General features: G+C 44.3%; 1 protein-coding gene across 2 annotated transcripts in view; it reads right to left on the minus strand.

Moving 5' to 3' along the window:
• The window catches only part of RIMS4 (regulating synaptic membrane exocytosis 4), a 57,386-nt gene that overhangs the window by 3,589 nt on the left and 30,599 nt on the right, over window positions 1–23,198 (minus strand). Inside the window, exons 2-5 of one of the 2 annotated variants that reach the window (XM_036752899.1) lie at window positions 18,344–18,479; window positions 5,105–5,217; window positions 4,598–4,699; window positions 3,847–3,986 (exon numbers count right to left, since the gene is read on the minus strand). In XM_036752899.1, the coding sequence (XP_036608794.1) occupies window positions 3,847–3,986; window positions 4,598–4,699; window positions 5,105–5,217; window positions 18,344–18,479 (491 nt within the window). Of the gene's footprint in view, window positions 1–3,846; window positions 3,987–4,597; window positions 4,700–5,104; window positions 5,218–18,343; window positions 18,486–23,198 lie in introns of both variants that reach the window. The other variant, XM_036752898.1, reaches the window with a different exon arrangement.

Raw genomic sequence — 23,198 nt, forward strand, 5'->3', positions numbered from 1 at the left:
GATATGGTTCTATCAAAAATGATTAGGATCGCTGAACAGGGAGGATGAAATGATGTTCATGGATGATTGAGAGAAGACAGGGCTAGCCTCTTTTAATTTGCTTCTGGTTTCTCCGCTAAAGACAATGATCTTTAGACAGGAAAGGACAGAAAAAATGTGATTGATGGGGAGATGATACCTCAGATAAGTCAGGAGATAGCAAGGAGAGCACCTTGCTTCAGTGGTGGGATTCAAATAAATTAACAACCGGTTCTCCACGGAATGGAGCCAAGGCGCTGCCCAACTGCTATTGTGGTGGGCGCAGGCCCTGCTGACAACCTGTTTGGTGAGCCCAACCTAAAATTGGGTACTACCAAACCGGTGCAAACCAGCTGAATCCCACCACTGCCTTGCTTCTCCTGATAAATTCAAGTCACCAGACCTAGCTGAGTATTGAAAGACCCAGCAGAGTCAATTTCTGAGTCACTCAGTGGACTTCGAACGTTTAAGGAGAACTGAGGAGATACTTCAGGATGGGAGAAGGGCAAATGTCCCAAGATTTTCCCCCAAAATGGCAAAATCAAGGAACTGCAAACTACAGATTAATGACTTTGATTCCTGACAAAATATTATTAAGGGTGTGGTTAGTAAATGTGTAGAAAAGGAAGCCATGATCACAAAAAGCCAGCATGACTTCAAGGACAGGCCATGTCAAACTAACCTCATTTTTTTTAACAGGTTACTAGACTGTTGGAGTGGGGCAATGCTGTAGACATAGTTGACCTAGATTTCAGCAAAGTATTTGGCAAAGACTCGTGTTCTTCTTGCAGACAAGATGTGGTCTAGTTTGGTAGATTCAGAACTGGCTGAAGGGCAGGAATTAAATAGTAGTCATTAGTGGTTAGATGACAACTTGGGAAGATGGTTTCTAGACAAGTGCTATATAGGGGCCTAGGCTTGGTTCTGTGCTGCTTAATATATATATATTTTGCAGGGGGAGGGCAGGGCAATTGGGGTTAAGTGACTTGCCCAAGGTCACACAGCTAGTAAGTTTGTCAAATGTCTGAGGTCAGATTTAAACTCAGGTCCTCCTGACTCCAGGTCCAGTGCTCTACTCACTTCGCCACCCAGCTGCCCCGCTACTTAATATTTTTATTAATAAGAAACTTATACATACAAGGGTTTGCTGGTAAATATTTAACTACTAGCTCTCTGGAGGGGGAGAGATATATGTTTGACACACTTTTAAGTTTAATCTGCATTATTAACATTTTCTCCATCACTTTCTTAAGTCTAAACAGTCAACAAAACAATAAATCAAACCCTGATTTATAGTGTTTGCCAATTTCTGAGGTGTAAATGTTCACACTGAAAATTTAACAATCAGCTCTCAAGATTGTGTAGATGACTTATAGCTAGGAGGAAGAGCTAATAAATTCAGTGACATAGTTCCAATAGATGAAAGTTAATAAGATGAAATGGGATGAATAGAATATTACATTTGAGTTTAAAATGTGAGATAGTTGAGTGTTGTAGTGAATAGAACACTGGACCTGGAGTTAGGAAAACCTGAGTTCAAATTCTACCTCAGACCCTTACTAGCTGTGCGACCGTGGGCAGGTTGCTTAAATCGCTGCCTGCCTCAGTTTACTTATGTGTAAAATAGGAAAAACAATAGCACTCCTGTCCCAGGGGTTTTTTTTTTTCAGGACAAAATTAGTTAATATTTATAAAGTGCTTTTCAAACCTTGAAGTGCTACATAAATGCTAGCTATTATTATCGCTATTAAAAAACAATGTCATAAGTGCAACTTTGAGGAGGTACAGCTAGACAATTGTTTTTCTGTAAAAGATCTGGTGGTCCTAGTAGACTGCAAGCTTAAGATGAATCAATAGGGTGATATGGTGGCCCAGAAAGTTACTCTCAGTCATCATTAAGAAAAGCATAGTGTCCAGGACAAGGGAGGTCCTTGCTGAATTCTGGCCAGGTCAGCTCCCACCTAGAGCATTGTTCATCCATTCTGGGTACTCCATTTTAGGATGGACGTTGATTAGTTGGAGAGCAGCTGGAGGAGTGAGGACAAAATTGTGGATGACCTTGAGTAGATGCCTTTGAGGATGGGTTGGAGGAATTGGGGCGTTTAGTTTGGAAAAGAGGCTTTGGGAGCTGACAAGTTATTTGGAGGTCTGTCACACAGAGGGGGCTAAGATTGTCCTACTGGGCTTCAAGGGACAGAACTAGGAGTGATGGGGAACAGCAAAGAGCAGGGCTTATGGGTGATGTAGGTTAGAGCTTCCTAACAATCAGAGCCATGTCATAGTAGTCCTGGTTGAATCAGGAGGGGGTGGCTTCCCTCTCCCACAGGGAGGTCTCTGGGCTAAGCATGGGCAACCACTTATCAAGCATGTCGATCAGGGCATTCTTGGTTGTGTACTAGCTGGACTAGAGGGCCTCTGACCATCTGAGATTCCCCAGGCCTGGCTTTGACAAACTATGGCCCATGGGCCAAATCCAGTTCACTTCCAATTTTGGTAGAATGGTTTTTACATGCTAAGATTGGTCCTCAGGTTGTAGTTTGCCAACCCTTGGTCTAGGCAGTGGTGGACTCCCTTTGAGGGCAAGTGCCCATCCTGAGCATTTCCAGCCTTCTCAGTGAACTGCACTGGGTCAAATTTAGACTCTTCTGCCTGATATTCAAGGCCCACCTGGCACTACCCTATTATACCTCAAGGTGTCCTTTTCCACGTAACTAGATTCCTGCCAACTTTAGCCCAGGACTTGGAATGACATGGAAAATCCACCACAATCTAAACTTTCCCCCGTGGTAAACTTGAGGGTAGGGCCTGTCTATCAAATAAATTCTGTATTTCTTCTAGTGCTAAGCATAGGACTCGGCACACAGTAGTCATTTAGTAAATATTTGTTGTTGCTGACCACTGTACGTCAGCCTTGTTGACAATCATAAGCAGCGGTATAGTGGAAAGACCTGGAGTCAGGATGGAAGCTGGGATAAAGTCTCTACCCTGTGTTGCTGTATGACCACAGGCTTGTCTGATTTAACCTCTGAAAGCCTTGTTTTCCTCATTATTAAAATGGGACCAGGAGTATTTCTGGTACCTACCCCCCACGGCTATGGCGGTATCAAAGGTCATTCATGTAAAGCACTCTGTAACCCTCAAAAGTGCCCCAGAAATGTCAGCTGTTTTTTTAGTGTAAGCAATGACCTCAGGCTTGGGATGATGTCAGAGTGGGAGGAAAATGATCACCTTACCAGTAGAAGTGTTGTGTAATGGGGGCTGGGGAGACTAGAGCCTTGTATTCCTCTACAAGGCTGAGATTCCACCCTCTCTATGAAACTTTCCTCTATTATTCCCACCCAGATCCAGGGGTTTCATTTTTCCTAGATTCTCTCAGAACCTAAGAATTTTGTTAAGGCCTTTTAGACGCTGTTACCTCAAAGACCAGAGCCTCAGTTCTTCTAGCTGGGTCATCTTCCCAGCCCTCCAAAGTCCAGAGTCCAATCTTCCCCAAAGCCCAGATTCTTATGCCACCAAAGATCAAGTCCCCATCCCACCAAAGTCCAGGTCCTGGTCTTCCAAAGACCAGGCCCCCAATTCTTCCACAGGCTCAATTCCCATTCATTCAAAGACCAGGTATCCACTTATCCCATAGTCTAGGTTCTCATCTTACCCCAAAGACCAAGTGCCAGGTTCTCATCTACCTCCAGAATCCAGGTCCCCAGTTCTTCCATAGGCCAGATGCCCTTTCCCCAAAGGCTCTCCAAGCCCAGATTCTCCACCCCTCCCTACTCAAGACCAGGTGCTTATCCTGCAAAAGCTGAGTCCCCGGCCTCGAGCCATTCTCACCTGCAATACTTTGCCCTGAGGACTCTCAGGGAACAGGAGCACCTGGTTATACAGGGGATCCAGAGACTTTCGAGCTACTTTGGTCTTCTTCTTGGCAATGCACACACCATTTTCCAGCAGGTACGCCTTGATGTAGGCCGCTGGAAAAGAGCAGAAGGGCAGGAGGGTCTTATTGGGTTGCTTCCTGCTTCCCAGCTCTCACTGGCCTAGCCCAGGCTGAGGGTGTGGCCATGGTCAGGTATTAAAGGAAGGCCTAGGGTGAGGTATGAGAGTTTCATAAAGGCTAGAGGAATGATTGGGGATAGGAAATGACTGGGGTTGTAGTCAAGATTCGGAGGTATGGTCTGGGCTAGAGGCTGAGTTAGAAGGGTGCAGTAAACACTTGGGTCAAGCTTGGGTACAAGAACTGGAAATATGTTTAAGGTAGGGGTGTGGTCAAGGTCAGGCCTATAGTTTGGGCTGGGGATGTGACACTAACATGCCAGGGACCTAGCAGGGTGGGAACCTGCAGCCGCAGGGCCACGTGAGACCTGATTTGTTCTGTGAAGTTTGGATTCAGTCAAAGGACTGCACTTGAGGACCTAGAGGGCCACATGTGGTTTTGAGGCTGTAGGTTCCCCACCCTGACTGCTGTCTTGACTGGGTGGTGGTTAGAATCCAAACAGGAGAGGATGGACAGGTCAGGGCCTACACCAAGTCCTTGTGGGTCCCAAGTGAGAGGTTCTGTAATTCTCATGAGCCCCCTGCTTACCTGGAAGGGTCTTGGAGCCTGGCTTGGCTGTTAGACCTCGGGCTTGGATGATGTCCACTTCAAGCTGCCCATTCCTCTCTTGTAACCCGATCTCTACATCTCCTACAAGGTCCCCAAAGCAGAGAAAACAGATAGATTTAGGAGCATCCTTGGCCAAGGACAGGCCTCACTGTTCAGGTAGGTGTCTCCGAGGACAATGCCATCACTGTGCTAGACTTAGACTAAGGGCCTGCAGAGGGTAAGACAGGTATATACCGAACCTTATTTGAGAACTTCTAGCGGGAGTACTTTGGGGAAGACAAGGTAACTGTTGCCAGCGGTGTGAAGGGAAGGTTGAGGGGGCTAAGGAATGCAGTTTCAGGCCACAGGAGCTGCTACATCTGGACTTGGGGATGGACAAGGGAGCTCAGGATCCCGGCCAGCCTAGTCTGGCAAATTAGTCAGGGGATTCTCTTATTTGCTGGGCTGGCTTTCCATGGATCTCCCTGGGGTCTGAAGGTCACTCACCCATGGATGTGGTGGCTAAGGTTTGGCGCCCCACAAACTGCGCAGGCCCCATACTGCCCAGGAAGTCACTGAACTGAGCATCAGATGCGAGGCACACACCTCCGTAGGTAAGACTGGAAGAGGAAAGAACAAGGTTGAGAAGGGTCCCTTCAGCAGCCAAAGAGCCCTGATATTCCCAAGAACCAACCCAGCTGTCTGTCTCAGACTGTTTCTGCATTTTTTTTAGTCCTTGCTGTCTCTCTAATTAGATTTTGCCTCCCTATCAATCTGTGTTTCTGCTTCTTTATTTCACCTTTTGTCTGTCTGTCTGTCCATTGCTGTCTGTCTGTCTATCTATTACTGTCTGTCTGTGCTGTTGTTCTGTCACTGCTTCTGCCTCCCTGCTGGTCTCAGGCTATTGTTCTCTTCCCATCAGTCTCTGATGGTCTCTGCCTCTACCTTGGCCTTTCTCTCCATCAGCCTCCATCTCTCCGCCATCTTCCTCTATCCGTCAGCTTCAGTTCAATTCTACAAATACCTACCAGTTCTCCACTATGCACAACGCATTAAGGTACTCTGCTACGTGCTGGGGATACCGGGACAAAGATGAAACATAAGACCTGCCTTCAAGCATCAATTCTACTAGGGGTGGGTATACATGATATATACATATAAGTAAATATAAGATAAACTGAAGAGGGGAAAGAAAGCATTAACCAAAGGAATCGAGAGAGATTTCTAGGAGGTGACACATGAGCCAAGCCTTGAAGAAAGTGAAGGATTCTAAGAAGCAGAGTTGAGGAGAGAGGCATGGGAGAAAGCCTGTTAGGAGCTGTGGAGTGGGGCATTAGAATGACAAGTTTGGGAAATAGCTAGCAGTCCAGTCTAATTGAAACTTAGGTTTGGTGAAGGGGAAAAGAATGAAATTTGGCTGGAGATGTGAATGGCAGCCAGGTCATGGAGGGCCTTAAATGCCAAGCTGAGTGCTTTGTATTTTAGCCTCTATGCAATGGGGAACCACTGAAAGATTTTGAGGAGAGTACGAAGGTCCAACAAGATTATTTTGACTGCTGTATGGAGCTGGTCCATTAGACTGTAAACTCCTTGAGGGCAGGGACTATATTGTCTTTTGCTTTTTAAGAAATTCCTAGCACTTAGCACAGTGCCTGGCACTTAGTAAGTGAATAGTAAATATTTGTTGACTGTGCAACTGGAGTACAGATTGGAGGGAAAAGCTTGGAGGCAGGGAAATCTTAGGAAGATACTTTAGACAAGGGCTGATAGATGCCTGAACTAGGGTAGCGACCATGTGAGTGGCAAGAAGGCAGATTCAATTGATTTGGTGAAGGCAGAATCAACAAGTCTTGGCAACTGATGAAATATTTTGAGGAAAGGGAGAGAGAAGAGTTAGGAATGATGCAGAGCTTTCCAACCTGGGTGACTGGAAGGATGGTGGCACCCTCTCCAGAAACAGGAATGTTTGGAGGAAGGGTTGGTTTAGGGAAGAAGATCATTAGTTCTGGATTTGGACACTCTGCATTTGAGATTCTGATGGGATGTCCAGACAGAATTGTCCATCAGGCAGTTGGCAATGCTGGCCTGGAGTTCAGGAAAGCGATTAGGGCTGCATATATAGATTTGTGCATCTATATATAGATGATAATTGAGTCAAGCCTATGTCTCTGCCTGTCTCTCCACCAGCCCTTTCTCTGCCCCATTTGTCATTCTCTCCACCAACCTATCTCAACAGGTCTCTTTCAATTGGCTTTTTCTAGGACTCTGGACAGTCCTAAAATGTCAGCACCCTCTCCTTTGAGAGACTTGTGTACCTTGTTAGCCCTATCCCATCCTCAGACATCAGGAGCTCCTGCAGAGGGGATGGGAGTTGGGAGTCACAGCAAGTCCTTATACTACCCGAAAGGGGCTACCCTAACTACAAGGTCCCAATATCCTCACTACTACATTATTGCAACTCACAGGTCCCCAGGGGGAAAAAGCAGGATCAGAACCCAGTGTGGGTGACTCTCTGAGCACACCATTTCTGAGTCCTAGAATATCAGACCTGGAAGGGTTTTTACTGATCAGAGAGTCTGACCCCTTCAGATGATCAAGGTCTCACATGATTTGGTGGCAGAGTCCGAACTAGAACCCAGGTCTACTGACTCACAGCTCACTCTTTCTCCTCAAAAGACAGCAAAAAAGTGATACAGGTTTTTTTTAAGTAAAGAAAGAAATTTAGACTAGGAGCCAAAAAACTTGAGTTTAAATCCTGGCTCTTGAGTTTAAATCTGACTCCCTTTGGAATAAGTCATTTCACTTCTCTGAGCCTCAGTCTTCCCATCTGTAAAATGAGGATTTTGGTCTAGATGAACTTGAAGGTCACTTCCAACTCTAAACCTACAATTGTATGATTTGGCAACAAAAATTGTAAATACAATGATCATTTGGTGCTATAAGAGGTGAGAAGAGGGAGGGATCCTTAGGGACTATTCTGGTTAAGGAAGCCTTCCTGAGGAAGGAAGGAAATGGCACCAAGCGCTGTGCTGAGTACTTTATAAATCTTATTTAATCTGCACCACAACCCTGGGAGTTAGGTGCTATTATGGTCTCCATTTTATAGTTGAGTAAACTGAAGTTAAGGGACTCGCACAGCTAGTAGGTGTCTGAGTTTAGATCTGAGTTCAGGTCTCCTAGCTGTCTTCTAGGGGAGATGGGACTTGGGCTATCTAGGTATTGAAAGCAGTGTGGCATAATGAGGAGAGGATTAGATTTGGAGTTAGAGGCCCTGCGTGTGAATCTCAGTTCTGCTATTTATTACTTCTGTGACAATTGGCAAGTCCCTTCCCCTCCAGTACCCATTCCTTATTTGTAAAACCTAGAAGGTTGAACTCAACACTTTCTAAGATCTTTCAGCCCAAGATACTATGACTATACACTGCCCAGTTTATTGCCACTGAAGTGGCTCCACATGGAATCCCATCTGTTCCCCACTCCCCCTGCCTGGAGATTGCCTATTACCAAGCAATAGCCACCTGATGGCCCAGGGATAAAGCCAGAGTTTCAGAGATGTCCATTACTTGATATTCCTGGCTGCACAGATAATCATGATTATCTTAACAGCTAACAGTTATATAGCTCCTTAAGGTTTACAAAACCTCTTTACTTAAATTAGCTCATTTGATCCTTACAACAGCCCTATGAGGTGATTTGTAAAATCCTCATTTTACCAAAGTGGAAACGGAGGCTAAGAAGTTAAGGTACTTGCCCAGGGTTCCACAGTTAGTGTGTCAGGCAGAACTGGGACTCAGCTCTTGCTGACTTCAAGCTTAGAATCTTACACATTATGTTACTTTACTGCCCCATGAGCAGAGCTTGTCTTCCTCCATCCATCCACCCATCCATCCAGGGACGTGCTATAACCAGCTCTAATGGGCTCATGAGAGACAGGTGTTAAATTTTCACTGGGAGCATTTATACTTAGGAAATTGACAAACTCTACAGATCAGGGCTTGATTTATGGTTTGTTGATTTCTAGACTTAAAAAAGTAATGGAGGAAACGTTAATAATGCAGACTAAACTTTAAAATGTGCCAACCATACATTTTTTAGAGAGTTAGTTGTTAAACATTTACCAACACACCCCTGCATACATCTATCCATCTGTTCATCCATCCATCCATTCAACAACTTTTATTAACAAATGCTCGTTAAATAATGAAGCCCTTAGCTGGCTCAGGCTGATGTTTGATTGCCTTTTCTTTGCTTCCAAATCCAGGAACCATAAAAAATCACTTCAGAACTCTGGTTTTTATACCTGAGATCTGAATGAACAGGAAATATTCCTTCCACCCTACTACATCATAGAGCTTCTCTCTATCAGGGCACCATGGACTTAAAAAACACTTGGTCTGCTACTAGAAAAGGGCGTGTTGGGGCAGCTAGATGGCACAATGCATAGGATACCAGCCCTGGAGTTGGGAGGGCCTGAATTCAAATCTGGCCTCAGATACTTATTAGCTGTGTGACCCTGGGCAAGTCACTTAATCCCAATTACCTCAAGCAAGAAAGAATAGGTTATATCTATTATTAAGAAGAGGAGAGCAGGCAAGGGTCTCCAAAGATCATCATTCCCTTGCCTCTTGGAAGAACAGCTCATCTTTCAAGGTTCAGCTCAAATGCTCCTTCCTCCAAGAAACTTTCATCCACTAGAAATGATTTGTCTTTCCTCAGACCTCACTCAGTACCTCTCTTAAGCACAATATCATTCCCTTTTATTTCATAGTTATCTGGACCCATATCATGTGTCCTGGCTTAGGGCTTTTAAAAAAATCTTTATATCTCTAGTGCCAAAGAATATGGATAGATGCCTAGAAATCATCTGCTGGATTGAATTAGATTGAACAGTCTCCAAAGAAGGCAAGTTTGATTTGTTGGGGTCTAGAAGGCCTTCCTAATGCCCAAGCTAAATATTTTCTGCTATACAATTTAAATTCCTACTTCAATTCCATTAAGTTAGTATCAACTGAGCACTAAGCTTTTTGTGCAACCCTATGCTATGTGCTCTTGGGGAGGGACTTGAGGCAAGCCCCTTCCTTCTTTCTAAGTCTCACTTTTCCAATCAGAAAAATGGGGAGGTTGGACCAGACGATCTGAAAGGACTCATCTCGTATCAACCTTCTATGAATCTGTGGGTGCCACAACACAGCTTAGGAGCCCAACCCCATGCCCGCCCTTCTTGGGGACCCAAGAGAGGCTTTCAACATCCTGAAATTAGAAGTTTCCTCTAACATCCCCATTGTCTCTTCGCCAGCTCCCAGCAGGATCCTGAGGAGACAATGGTGATACTGACAGTGAGGTAATTATCTGTAATTGTTTGTGATGCCTAGCCTGCTGACTTATTTCCTATCATACAGCTGGTTCCTAGGGCCTCTCCTGCTGGGAAGGTCCCCCGGGTTGCAGCTCCAGAAAGTTATATAGTGAAGGACTTTAGGGGAGAGAAAAGAGGATGCTTCTTGAAGAAACCTGCCTCCAGAGGTCATAGCTCTCTTTCACTGAAGGTCTCCAACCAGGATGCTAGATGACCATTGGTCAGATATGTGGCAGTCTGTTATTCAATAATCTATGTACCAGCACTGTGCTAGAGCATGAGAGACACAGAGAGGCCAAAATTCCCTGCTTGGGACTTGAAGGAGCGTACACTCTAATATGAGAGACATATAACTAACTAGGACATACAAGATATGTACAGAGTATATCAAGGTAATTTGAAAGGGGAAGGCATTAGCAGATGGAAACAGGGGTGGAAAACCTGCGGTCTAGAGGCCACATGTGATCTAGGTCTTCTAGGACCTTTTGACTGAGTCCAAGTTTTATAGAAAAAAAATCCTTTAATTAAGGGGATTTGATCTGTGAAGTTTGGATTCAGTCAAAGGACCGCACTTGAGGACCCAGAGGGCCACATGTGACCTCAAGGCCGCAGGTTCCCCACCCCTGGACTAGGAATATCTCTTGCAGAGGGTAGGATTTGAGCAGAGGCTTGAAATAAGCCAGAGACATTAAGAGGCAGGCACCAGAGGAAGTCTTTTCAAGATAGTGGTTGGGTTAGATGGCATGGATTAATTCTAGAACTGAGTCTAGAACATATAACAAATAACATCAGAGTTGAGAGGGAGCTTAGAACATAGGACATAGAATCTCAGAGGTAGAAGGAAGTTTAGGACATATATCATAGAATGCCAGTCCTAGAAAGAACCTTAGAAAATAGGAAGCAAAACCTAGAAGGAACTTTAGACCAGAGAACACAAAGTGCTAGACTTGAAAAGTATCTTAAAACACAAAATATAAGATTTAGAAGTGATCTTAGAAGCCATTTTACTCTAATCCTCTCATAGTATAAGTAGGGAAACTGAGGCCCAGAGAGAGGAAGTATCTTGCCTGTAGTCACCCAGGGAGTTAATGACACTGCTTTATTTGTTCCCTCCTAATAAAGAAATGGAACATGCGCAGTCAGTTCTTCTCTGCACCAAATATGCATTTGAGATGGAGGTAGGAGTCCAGGCTTGGACAAAAATCCTTGCTTTCTTCTAAAAAATTACTGTAAAATGAAATTTCCTGCATTTCAAATCTTATGCGTTCTGCTCATTTATTTGAAACTCCTAGATGTTTTGATTAGCTTTTGGGATTGGGTTAGCTCTTAGATACACACTGTCCTCAATCATTAAAACAGCCAAGCTTCCATTCTACTTTCAAAATGTATTCGTTTCCTCAGTTTCACCCAGAATCTGGAAAATAAGTAGTATAGTGAGAACGTTGGCTTGTGAGTCAGAAGACCCGGAAGCTAGTCTTAGCTTTGCCACCAGCTAGGGACCTCAAGCAAGTCACCTTTTCCCCTCCTGTCTGCCTTCCCAGCCTCCATTTTCTCCTCTCCAGAATGAGGGAGGGGACTTGGACAACTTGATCCTACAAGTTAGTCCTATTTCAGATCCTATAATTCGAAGATGCTTGAGAGAGCCCTGGTCTTAATAGTGACCAATTTTAGTGCTGACAAACTTTGACTTAAACATTAGTCAGTCAATCAACAAACATTTATTATGTACAAAGATGTAAATAAAAAACCTAAGCAGTTTTGACCCCGTAATGTCCACATAGGCACACAACCATGCGTACATACACACATACATGTACACAGGCAGAGGCAGCACATGTGAAGTTAAGGGCAAAGAAAATACTCCATCCACCTGCACACATTAACTTGAAGTAATAGAACATAGAATGGCAGAGCTTTCAGGGAGCCTAGAACATAGTGTATTAGAGCTGGAAGGAATCTTAGAACACGGAAAATCAGAGCAGGGAGGGATCTTAGAACATAGAATGTGAGATGTGGAAAGGACCTTAGAATGTAGAAAGTCAGAGCTAGAAGGGAGCCTAGGACATAGGATGTTGAGAGCTGGAAGGAATCTCAGAACACAGAATGTGAGAAGTGAAAGGGATGTTACAATGTAGAAAGTCAGAGCTGACCCTTTGACTGCATCCCAAAGAGATCATACACATGGGAAAAGGATCCACATGTACAAAAATATTTATAGCAGCTCTTTTTATGGTGGCAAAGAATTGGAAATTGAGGGGATGTATATCAATTGGGGAATGGCTGAACAAGCTGTGGTATATGAATGCAATGAAATACTATTGTGCCATAAGAAATGATGAGCAGGTGGACTTCAGAAAAACCTGAAAAGACTTACATGAACTGATGTTGAGTGAGGGGAGCAGAACCAGGAGAATATTGTACACAGTTACAGCCACATTGTGTGATGACTGACTTGATAGACTTGGCTCTTCTCAGCAATGCAAGGTTCTAAGACAACTCCAAAAGGCTCATGATGGAAAATGCCATCCACACCCAGAGAATTACGAAGTCTGAATGTAGCAAGTTAGTGCCTGAGCTGGGGCTTAAACTTGCATTTCCCTGCTCTTAAACCTGTGCTCTTCCCTTTCAGCTTTGTTGCCTCCTGAGTCTGCCCAAGACAGGGGGCGGGGGTGGGGGGCAAGGCATAGGACTCCTTGCCACACTTGCTCATCCAGACCTATTCCTGCCTTTTCAGTATGTCTGTTTCCCCAGACAGCAGATGGTCTTGGAGGGGAGGGGGCCAGCCTGACACCTGCAGTCCTCAAGAGCTTGGTAGCCAGGCAGCAGGCTGTGCCAAGAAAACCTGGCCCTGGCCAGTCCAGGGCCAAGATGGTCTCTTGCTGCCAGCTCAGACCCTGCTGCTTTCCAAGGTAGAGAACACAGGAACCCAGCTGCCCAAGGATGAGAAAGGAGTGGAATGAAGTAGCAAAGGGAGGAAGGGACCAGAGCTTGGCTCTTTGACCTCTAGAGTGATGGCATTGTCGGCTGTAGACTTTGAGTCAAGGAAGAGACTTTAGGGAGAGATGAGGGGAAGAATGTTTGAGCCAGACATCAGATCACCCACCAGTGTGCAGACTGATGGCACTGGGCTGCCCAGGGACAACAGGCCACTGCAGAGAAGGGAGTCTCTTCCTCCAAGGGACAGAAGTGTCTGTGATCTGAACATCCTCTGTATCAAAGCCACGTGCCCTGACACTCTGCCGAATGGAAAGCAGGGGGGAACATACCCATCCTGTATACATGTATCCTACATACATATGCAGCTAGGTGGGACAGTGAATAAAATGCTAGGACTGGAATCAGGAAGACCTGAGTTCCAATCTAGCCTCAGATACTTGCTGGCTATGTGACCCTGGGCAAGTCACTTAATCACTGTTTGCCTCAGTAAAATTGGAATAATAATTATACCTACTTCCTAGAGTTGTTGTGAACATAAACAAGGGACGATATATGTAAAATGCTTTACAAACTTTAGTTACATATAAATGCTAACACTAGCTATTACCAGGTATGTATCCGATTGCACAGGTCAAATATAAACATATGTAAGCATATGCACAAACATAGGCACAGAATTGATCAACCTACCAATCTATCGACAACATTGCTACGTGCCAAACACAATGCAAGGGGCTGGCAACACAAAGGCAATGAATGCAGAAACAATGCCTATTCTTAAGGAGTTTACATTCTAAGAAAATTCACCTCCCCCTCCCCCGCATGTCCCATATTGCCAGTTAAATAATGCGTATTCAGAATAGAGATTCACATTCATAGAGATGCATACATATAGCTACACTCACACACACACACACACACAGGGAAATATATCTATGTGGAGACATATACATGTTAGAAGATGGATGGTACCAACCCCACTTCAGGTTGCTGAAGGGAGAACAAGACTATGGAAAGAAGCCGGGATGAGAGGCGTTGACAGTCCTCAGTATGTCCCTATCCCTGGCTTGCTACCTTAGAGACTTTGGGAAATTTCCCCTTGGCTGAAATCCGGGACTCTCTCTCTTAGCTGAGCTGTTACCTCCTCCCACTAGGAGAGCTCCTTCACTCTGTATTGTCTGGTATATGTTCTCCTATGTAGACTTTCTCTGATTTTTTTTTTTTTTTTTGCTATTGGTTTGGATAAAAGGGTTTCTTGGATAAGGGCTATGTATGGGTGTTCGTTGTTGAACTGGGATTTGGCAAGAAGGAAGTCGGGCCTTGAAAACTTGTGGTGTCCCTTTCCCCTTTAATGAATAGAGATCAGAAGTTTAGTTTGAACCTGAAAACTACATCCCCTGAACTAACGATATTTAAGGAAGACAAATAGATATCATTCTAACCCAGTACCCTCTCTCTAAGAAAAGCAGAGTGGCCAAGATTCCGGCCCTAACCTCCTGCATCCCTCCTACCAGGAAATCATCTCCCTTGGAGAAAGGTGGGAGTGGGAGGAGCAGAGGCTAGAGATGTTTATTCTGCCACCCTTTGAGCCATACAGTGATACCCCTGTGCTACATGGGGAGAAGAGCCACAAGACACCTGAAGACACTGAAGAGACTCTCTTTTCTCCATGCAAGCTTGGGGTGTTGATCTCCACCAATGAAGAGAAAGTCCCGTACCAATGGGCTTTGGGGCCCAGGGTACATTTATACACACACACACACACACACACACACATATGCATGTATTTGTATGTATGTGTACAGGCATAAGTGTATGATTGAGTGTACATGCATATATGTTGATCCAGTATATATACATGCAAACGTCTATATGCATAGGTATATGTATGTGCACTCAATCATGTACTTATGCCTGTATAGACATATATGCTCATACTCATGAAGATGTACATACACTGGCAATGCACTCACAAAGGCAAATACATAAATGTGCACACGCAGATGTACATAAACACACATTTACCTGCATACTCACCCAGGTAACATGTACACTCCTGCACATATATGTAAATGAGTGCACACACATACCCTCACTAGAAATGATTCAGTCAGGTGCCCTTCTGATATGTGGGCAGAGGGGTACCATTGACGGCTAGGCTGTCTAATGGGCAGGCAGGCACAGCTGTCTTCTGGGGTTGTTGGCTGCCCTGGGAAGTTCTGGCCCTCAGCCCAGAGGAGGAGCCTGGATGGTTCATTTCCGTCCTTCCCATCCCACAGAACCACATGGGCCTCTGTGGGTCTATTTTTAAGCCAAAGCTGAGCAATTTTCAGCCTGGTGCCATCACTCCTAGAGCTTGGAGAGGAGGTGGGAGAGAAGGGCGGAGTGGCTCCTTCCTCTCCGGGAGCTCTGACATCAGTCTGGAATCTGCAGGAGGTCAGCCATCCACCAGAATACCTGCTAATAACCAGGAGGAGGTGACCAGTAAAAGAAGTCTGTTAACACATCCTCACACTCCACCAGCATCTACCTCCCCCAGTCTGGGGGTAAGTCTGTCCCTTTGATCCACACTGATCATGGGCTCCTAGATATAGAACCAGAGAGGAGTGTGGACATTTTCCAGTCCAACAACCTCCTTTTTACCTTATGACCTTGAAAGTTCCTTTCTACTCCAAGTCTATGATCCTGAGGAAAGCTGAGTTTCTAACTCTCCACTTTACAGATGAGGAAGCTGAGGCCAAAGAGGGGCAATGACTTGCCCAAGGCCATACAGGTAGGAAGTCACAGAACTGGGATTGAAACCTGGGTCTTCTAATTCCAGACTCAGTATTCTTTCCTCTGTGATACATTGCTCTGCTCAGCATCTGCAGAGGTTCTTAACTGTTGCTCACAGACCCCCAAAGGAACCAGAGGTAGATCTCAGAGAGTCCATAAACTTGGATGAGGGGAACCCACATTTTTCTTTCCCCTAACCTCTAACCTACATTTAGCATTTCCTTCAATTACTTAAAAACCTCATTCTAAGAAGACCTCATCAGACTGCCAAAGGGGTTCATAGCACCAAAAAGGTTAAGCTCCTCTACTCTACGGAATGGAAGAAGCATCACCAGGACTTTATTCTGCTGGGAAGATGGCGTCAGAGTCAAAACATCACTCTTAAGAATGCCCTTAAACACTGGAGAATGGCTGAGTGAATTATGGTTGTGTAATGGATATAATGAGGAATAGTTAGGTGGCACAGTGGATAGAATGCCAGGCCTGGAGTCATTTTCTTGAGTTCAAATCCAGCCTCGGACACTAGCTGTGTGATCCTGGGCAAGTCGCTTAACCCTGTTTGCCTCAATTTCCTCATCTGAAAAGTGAGCTGGAGCAGGAAATGGCAAACCACTCCAGTAGTATCTTTGCCAAGAAAACCCTAAATGGGACCATGAAGAGTTGGACAGGACTGAACAAAACAATAGATAAAATGAACTACTTTTGTGTCAAAAGGGACCGGTTTTGAGAAACCTGGGAAGATTCATAGGAATTGATGCCAAGTAAAGCTAGCGGAGTAAGGAGAATGATTTATCCAACAACAACAGTATTGTAAAGACAAATAACTTTGCAAAACTCAAAAATGCTAGCCAATGTAATGACCAGACAGGATGCTAGAGAAAGCATGTTGCCCACTTCCTGGCAGAGAGGCAATAGATTCAAGAAGCGAAAGAACACATACATTTTTGGGACATCGACAATGTGGGAATTTGTCTTTGCTTGAGAGTTTTGTTTTTCTATTTTCCTTTTAAATTGGGGGTGGGTAGGAGGAAAGGAGAAGAAATAAATGCTTGTTAATAGAAAACGGAAACAAATGTCTCCGGAGGAACAAAAATCATGCCAGGAATCCTCGGGAAGAAGGTACATTCATTTCAAAAATTTCTTGGAATCTGGTAAAATAGAAAAAATGTTGGATTTGAAGAATGTTTGGTTTCAATCCTAGAGTATTAGAGGTCATCGAATGTAAGTCCCTCCTTTCGTAGGTAAGAAAACTGAGTCTCCAGAGAAGTTAAGGGACTGGCCAGAGGCCATAGAAGTAGGGGATAGCAGAGTCAGGATCATGTCTTAAGTAAATGGTAGAGCTCAGATCTGAACCCAGGTTCTCTGACTCCCAATGCAGTGTTCTCTCACTCCAAAATCATTGCAAGCACCACAAGGCCATCTTTCACAGGGGTGGCTAGTGAAGTTTAGTTAAAGAATTTTATTTATTAAGCACTTTCTATAGGCACTGAGGCAAGTGCTAGGAAGAAAAAGACAAAAAAAAAATTCTTGCCCTCAGTGAACTTACAGTCTATTGAGAGGAAACAATATGTGCACAGGTAAGTAAATGTTAAACATATGCAAAGTAATTTTAAGAGGAGACATCCAAACAAGTGGGGGTTCGGGAAAAGCCTCTTCTAGGGGGGACTCTTGAACTGAACCTAAAAGGGAGGTTGGGATTCCAAGAGGAAGAGGAGGGAGGGGGTGCATTCCAGGAGGAGGGGACAGCCTAAGGCACAAAGGTGGGAGGTGTGCATAAGGCAGGTAGGCCAGTTGGGTTGAAATGCACAATGCGTGAGGGGGGATGATGTGAGAACAATGTGGAAAGATAGGTTGGAGGCAGAGTGTGAAGGGCTTTAATTGAAAACAGGAGAATTTGCATTTTACCAAAGAGGGAAGAGGAAAACACTGAACTGACATGGTCAGACCTGGGCTTTCAGACTCTCAATTTGGCAGCTGTGTGGAAAATGGATTGGAGAGGAAAGAGGAGGCAGAGAGAGCCAATAGAAAGCTACTGCGGCAGTCTGAGTGAGAGGTGATTAGGATCTGAGTTAGGCTAGTAACTGAACAACAGGCAAGAAGTGTATGGATGTGAGAGATGTTGAGGCAAAACAAGGAAGTTCAGAAGAAGGGTAAGTTTGAGGGGAAAGATAATGAGTTCTGGATTGGATTGACTGAGATGCCTATGGAAACTCTGAGTGGAGGGAAGACAACAGGTAATTAGTGATGTGAGACTAGAGTTCATGATAAAGATGAGAACTATAAATGTAGATTTGGGGGGTCATCTGCATAGACATGATAATTTAACCCAAAGGAGCTGGTGAAATGGGGATGGGAAATAGAATGGAGGGAGAGAAAAGAGAGAAAGAGGAGAGAAGGAAGAGAGAGAAGGAGAAAGAAGGAGAGAGTAGGAGGGAGAGTAAGAAAGAGGGGAGGAGACAGGAGGGAGGAGAGGAGAGGAAAGAAGAGGAAAAGAGAAGAAGAGAGGAGAGGAGATGAGAGAAGAGGAGAGGAGAAAGAGGAGAGAAGAGAAGAGAAAGGAGGAGAGGAGAGAAGAGGAGAGATAATCTATAGAAAGAAAAGATGAGAATCTAGGACAGAACTTTTTTGAGGTGATTGGGGCTTTGAAGACCAGGACTCTGGTCTTTGAGCCTTCTACTTACTTGCCCTCGGAGCCATAACTGTTCATGCTGTCCTCAATGGACTCATGGCTGGCTTGACGCAAGGTCCGACTGGGCATCTCCACAGCCAGGCCAGTCTCTGTGCTTCGTTGGATGGCTCCTTTTAGTCTCCGGCCATCTCCATCTATTAAAGCAAGTGAAAGATAGACAAAAAAAGGAAGAGAGACATAAATACACATGGGGAGAAGAAAACTGTGGGAAGTTCTCATTACTCTCTCACCCATACATTGAACTAAAAGACCCTAAGACTATAGCTTCATGGAATACTGATCAAGAAGGGATTTTAGAGATCCACTAGTGTGACTCCTTCATGGGGTCAGCTAGGTGGCTCAGAGCATAAAGGGCTGACTTTGGAGTCAGAAGGACCTGAGTTCAGATCCTGCCACAGATACTATCTATGTGACCCTAGGCAAGTCACTTAACCTCTCTCTGACTCAGTTTTCAAATGTGTAAAATGAGGATAATAATAGCACCTACCTCATAGGGTTGTTGTGAGGGTCAAAATAACATATGTATGCCTCTTTGCCCACTTAAAGTGCTACAGAAATCCTAGCTCTCAAGAAGCAGCTAGGTGTGTTTCAGATAGAGTGCTAATCTTGGAGTCAGGAAGACCCAAGCTGCCTCAGGTGCTTGCGAGCTATGTCACTTATTCTCTCTGGGTATCAGTTTCCCCATCTGTAAAATGGGGATAATGATAGTACCCATCTCATAGAGTTGTGAGGATCAAATGAGATGTGTATGTGCATATTTTACAAATATGTAAAGCACTTTGAAAACCTAAAAGTGCTATGTAAATGCTGGTTATTATTATTTTATGGAGGAAAAACCCAAGGCCCAAAGAGGTTAAACTTGCTCAAGGTCACAGGAGTAATAAGGAGCAGAAGTGCAATTTGAATCCGAGTCATCTGACTTAGATCCCATGCTCACTCTACTAGATCTTACTGCCCTTAAGAATCCAATTGGAGATTGAGTCTTCCACCCATCACTTTCTAGGCATGGGATATTGACCAAATCATGGGTCCTCCTTGACCTCAGTTTCCTCCTGCATAAAGTGGGTATGATAACACTTGTACTATACAGCTCATAGGGTTGTGTGTTGTGACTGTATCACCTTCATGGGGGTGACACTCCATCAATTCCACTGGCTCCCTCTGGCCTCTAGGATCAGATACAAAATCATCTGTGTGATCTTTAAAGCTTTCCATAAAAGACTTACACGAACTGATGCAAAGTGAAATGAGCAGAACCAGGAGAACATTGTACACAGTAACAGCCACATTGTGTGATGACCAACTGTGAATGACTTAGATCTTCTTAGCAATGCAAAGATCCCAGACATTTCTGAAGGACTCATGATGGAAAATGCTATCCACCTCCAGAGAAAGAATTGATGGAGTCTGAATGCAGATAGAAGCATACTTTTTCTTTACTTTTAAAATTTTTCTTCGGTTTTTTGTCTGTGTTTTCTTTTACAACACGACTAACATGGAAATACGTTTCTCATAACTGTACATGTATAACCTATGTCCAATTGCCTGCCTTCTTAATGAGGGGGGGGAAAGGAGAGAGGGAAAGAATTTGGAACTCAACATTTAAAAAAACCAAATGTCAAAAATTGTTTTCACATGTAATTGGGGAAAAATGCTAAATGTAAAGCCTTCCATAACTTAGCCCCTTCCTACCTTTACAGTCTCCGCCCCCACATACTGTGTGTAGTCCAATGACAGCAGCCTCCTGGCTGGTCCTTAGGGAACACTCCATTTCCGGACTCTACATTTTCACTGACTGTCTCCTATGCCTGCAGTGCTTTCTCTTCTTGTCTATTTGTCTGCTTGGCTTCCCTGGCTTCTTTGAAGTCCCAGCTACAATCTCACCTTCGATACATTTTCCTTAATTCTAGTCACTCTAGTTGATTGTCTCCTACTGATCTGGTAAGCATCTTGTTTGTACATGATGGTTTGTATGTTGTCTTCTTCATTAGACTGTGAGCTCTTTGAGAGCAGGAACTGTTTTTATTTTAATCTTTGCATCTCTGGTGCTTAGCACAGTCAGTTCCTGGCACATAGTGTGTACTTAATAAATGCCTGTTGATCAAAACTATAAAATAGTATACAAATGTAAGCAGTTTATTGCCCCATTTGAAGTAGAGCATGCATTGACATCCTAGGGAAAGATACATAGAATTTTTTTCTGGTGTCTCTCTACCCTTTATCAATTCTTCCTTCCCCCAGATCTTTATAGTACCTCATGCTTCAGATAGCTCCCCTTCAAATAAAAAGGTAATTGTCCTGTCTTTTAAGGACTCTACTACTAGATAAGCACTAACTAATCAAAGAAGCTAGCCTCTGCTGCTGGTCCAGGAGACGTATCATGGTCGTCAGGTAATGGAAGAGCTATCATATCTGTCCTGTGGTAGGACAGAAAGGAGAGACTCGTTCTGACTGGTTCCCACAGGTAGAATTAGAAACAAAGGAGAAAAGTTACCAAAAGGTGGGTTTTGGCCCACAATAAAGGAGAACTTTCTAACAATTGGAGATGTTTAACAACATGAGGGAGTGTCGGGCACACAGTGAGTGAGACCCCTGTGTCTAGGAGTTCAACACAGACCAGATCATTCACAGACTCACTCTCACACAAACACACAAACACACACACACACACACAGAGAGAGAGAGAGAGAGAGAGAGAGAGAGAGAGAGAGAGAGAGATGAAGATTCATACACCCAGAAATAGGCAAGAGGAAAAAAGATCAACCCAGGCACATAAAGATGCACAGATGAACACACAGACACAAAAACAATTGTTACAAAGATACAAGTACACAGATATATGCACACAGAGACAGATATGCACATACTGATAGGCACACAAAGGTACACATAGATAGAAAGACACATCTATGCATACATACACACAGACACAGATGTACCCATATGCAGATAGTTATGCACAAGCAGACAAAAATATAGACACACAAACATATACAGACAATACATAAAGAGAGAGACACATAAATGGGTAGCTGGATGACACAGTGATAGAGTGCCAGGCCTGGAGTCAGGAAGATCTAAGTTCAAATCTGGCCTTAAACATTTACTATCTGTGTGACCCTGGGCAAGTTGCTTAACTGTATTTGCCTCAAGTTCTTCAACTGTAAAATGAGCTGGGGAAGGAAATGGCAAACCATTCCAGTATCTTTTCCAAGAAAACTTCAAATGCAGTCATGAAGAGTCAGACACAGCTGCAAAATGACTGAACTATGACAACAACAAAACATACAGATAGAACGATACAGAGACAGTCATGTCACCATACACAGATATACACTGATGGACAGGTGCCCAGAGACAAACGTACACAGAGGCACACAAAATTACTGATCTAAATAAAGGGAAAATAGACAAAAGCCATTATAGAGACAGACAAACAGATGAGAAGACCTCCTCCCTGCCCCGCACCAGGCACAATAGAAAGCTATACACAGACTCAGACAGAGACAGATGTCCACAGGAATAGAATCACACAGACCTGAAACTCTATACAAAGAAAAAGAGACCCACATAAGCACATATAGAAATGACACAGAAAGATGAACAGAAATAGATACAGAGACCCACATAATGGACACAAACACAGTAACACGAAGGTAATTCCATGTAGAGATGTGCAACTAGGAAGATATACACAGAAAGATAGAGGCACACACAGAAATACAGATACCACCACAGCCACCGAGATGACAACAACAACTAACATTTATGTAATGCCTACTATGTGCCAGACACTTTGCTAAGCACTTTAAAGTATTATCACATTTGATCCTCACAGCAACCCTGAGGAGTAGGGACTGCTATTATCCCCATTTTGCCAATAAGAGAACTGAGGCAAACAGGTGTTAAGTGACTTGTTCAGGGTCACACAGCTAGTCAGTATCCGAAGCTGGATTTGAATTCAGGTTTTCCTGATTCCAGTCCCAGCACTTTATTCACTGCATCGCCTAGCTGAGCCTTATAGATACATGCAACCAGAAGCAAACAAAAAGATACACATGGAGAAAGATAACTATCTCAGACACAGTCTCAAATCTCTCTCTCTATCTCCCTCTCTCCGTCTCTCTCTGTCTCTCTCTCCCCCCCCCCCCCCCGCCTCTCCCCCACCTCTGCTGGCCTTCATCGGGGGCAAACACTTGCTTTGAAAACTCACCCCGCCCCACTCCCTCCCACCCCACCATTTTGCAGAGCTAAGCAAGATTTCTTTCATTTTCTCTTTCTTCCTGCCAGGGCCTGACATATTTTTCCAGGAAGAAGAAAACTGGAATGATGACAGATAACTCTTGAAGCTGGAGCTGAGAGGGCACTTCTGTAGCTGCCCTTGGTTAGGGTGGAGGGGAGGCTTCTTGTACTTGATGGTGTGAGCCCGGGAATTGGCTCCCCACGAAGCCAAGATCCAGGAAGAACCTCAGAGACGGCTAGAATTGAAAGGGACTTCAGGATTCAATCATCTAGCACAAGCTCGTCATTTTACAGAAGAAGAAACTGAGGTAAACAGGCAGTGAGCGGCAGAGCCACCTCTGACCCCAAGTGCAAAGCATGCTTGCTTTCACTGTCCCTCACCACCTAGCCATCATACACCACAGAGATTTAGAATAAGCTAAAAGTCTTTCTTCTCCCCTTGCAGTGTCTACACCATGCTGTGGCAAACAAAAGGGACAGTGGATGAGGCACCAGACACAGGTAAAGACCCCTATAGGATGGAGTAGAACTGGCTTATGGGAGCAGCTGAATCAGGCCTTCTGCATTAAAGAGAGCACAAATGGAATGGATGGCCATTTGGGGGA

This window comes from Trichosurus vulpecula, chromosome 3, assembly GCF_011100635.1.
Source record: "Trichosurus vulpecula isolate mTriVul1 chromosome 3, mTriVul1.pri, whole genome shotgun sequence".
NCBI lineage: Eukaryota > Metazoa > Chordata > Mammalia > Diprotodontia > Phalangeridae > Trichosurus > Trichosurus vulpecula.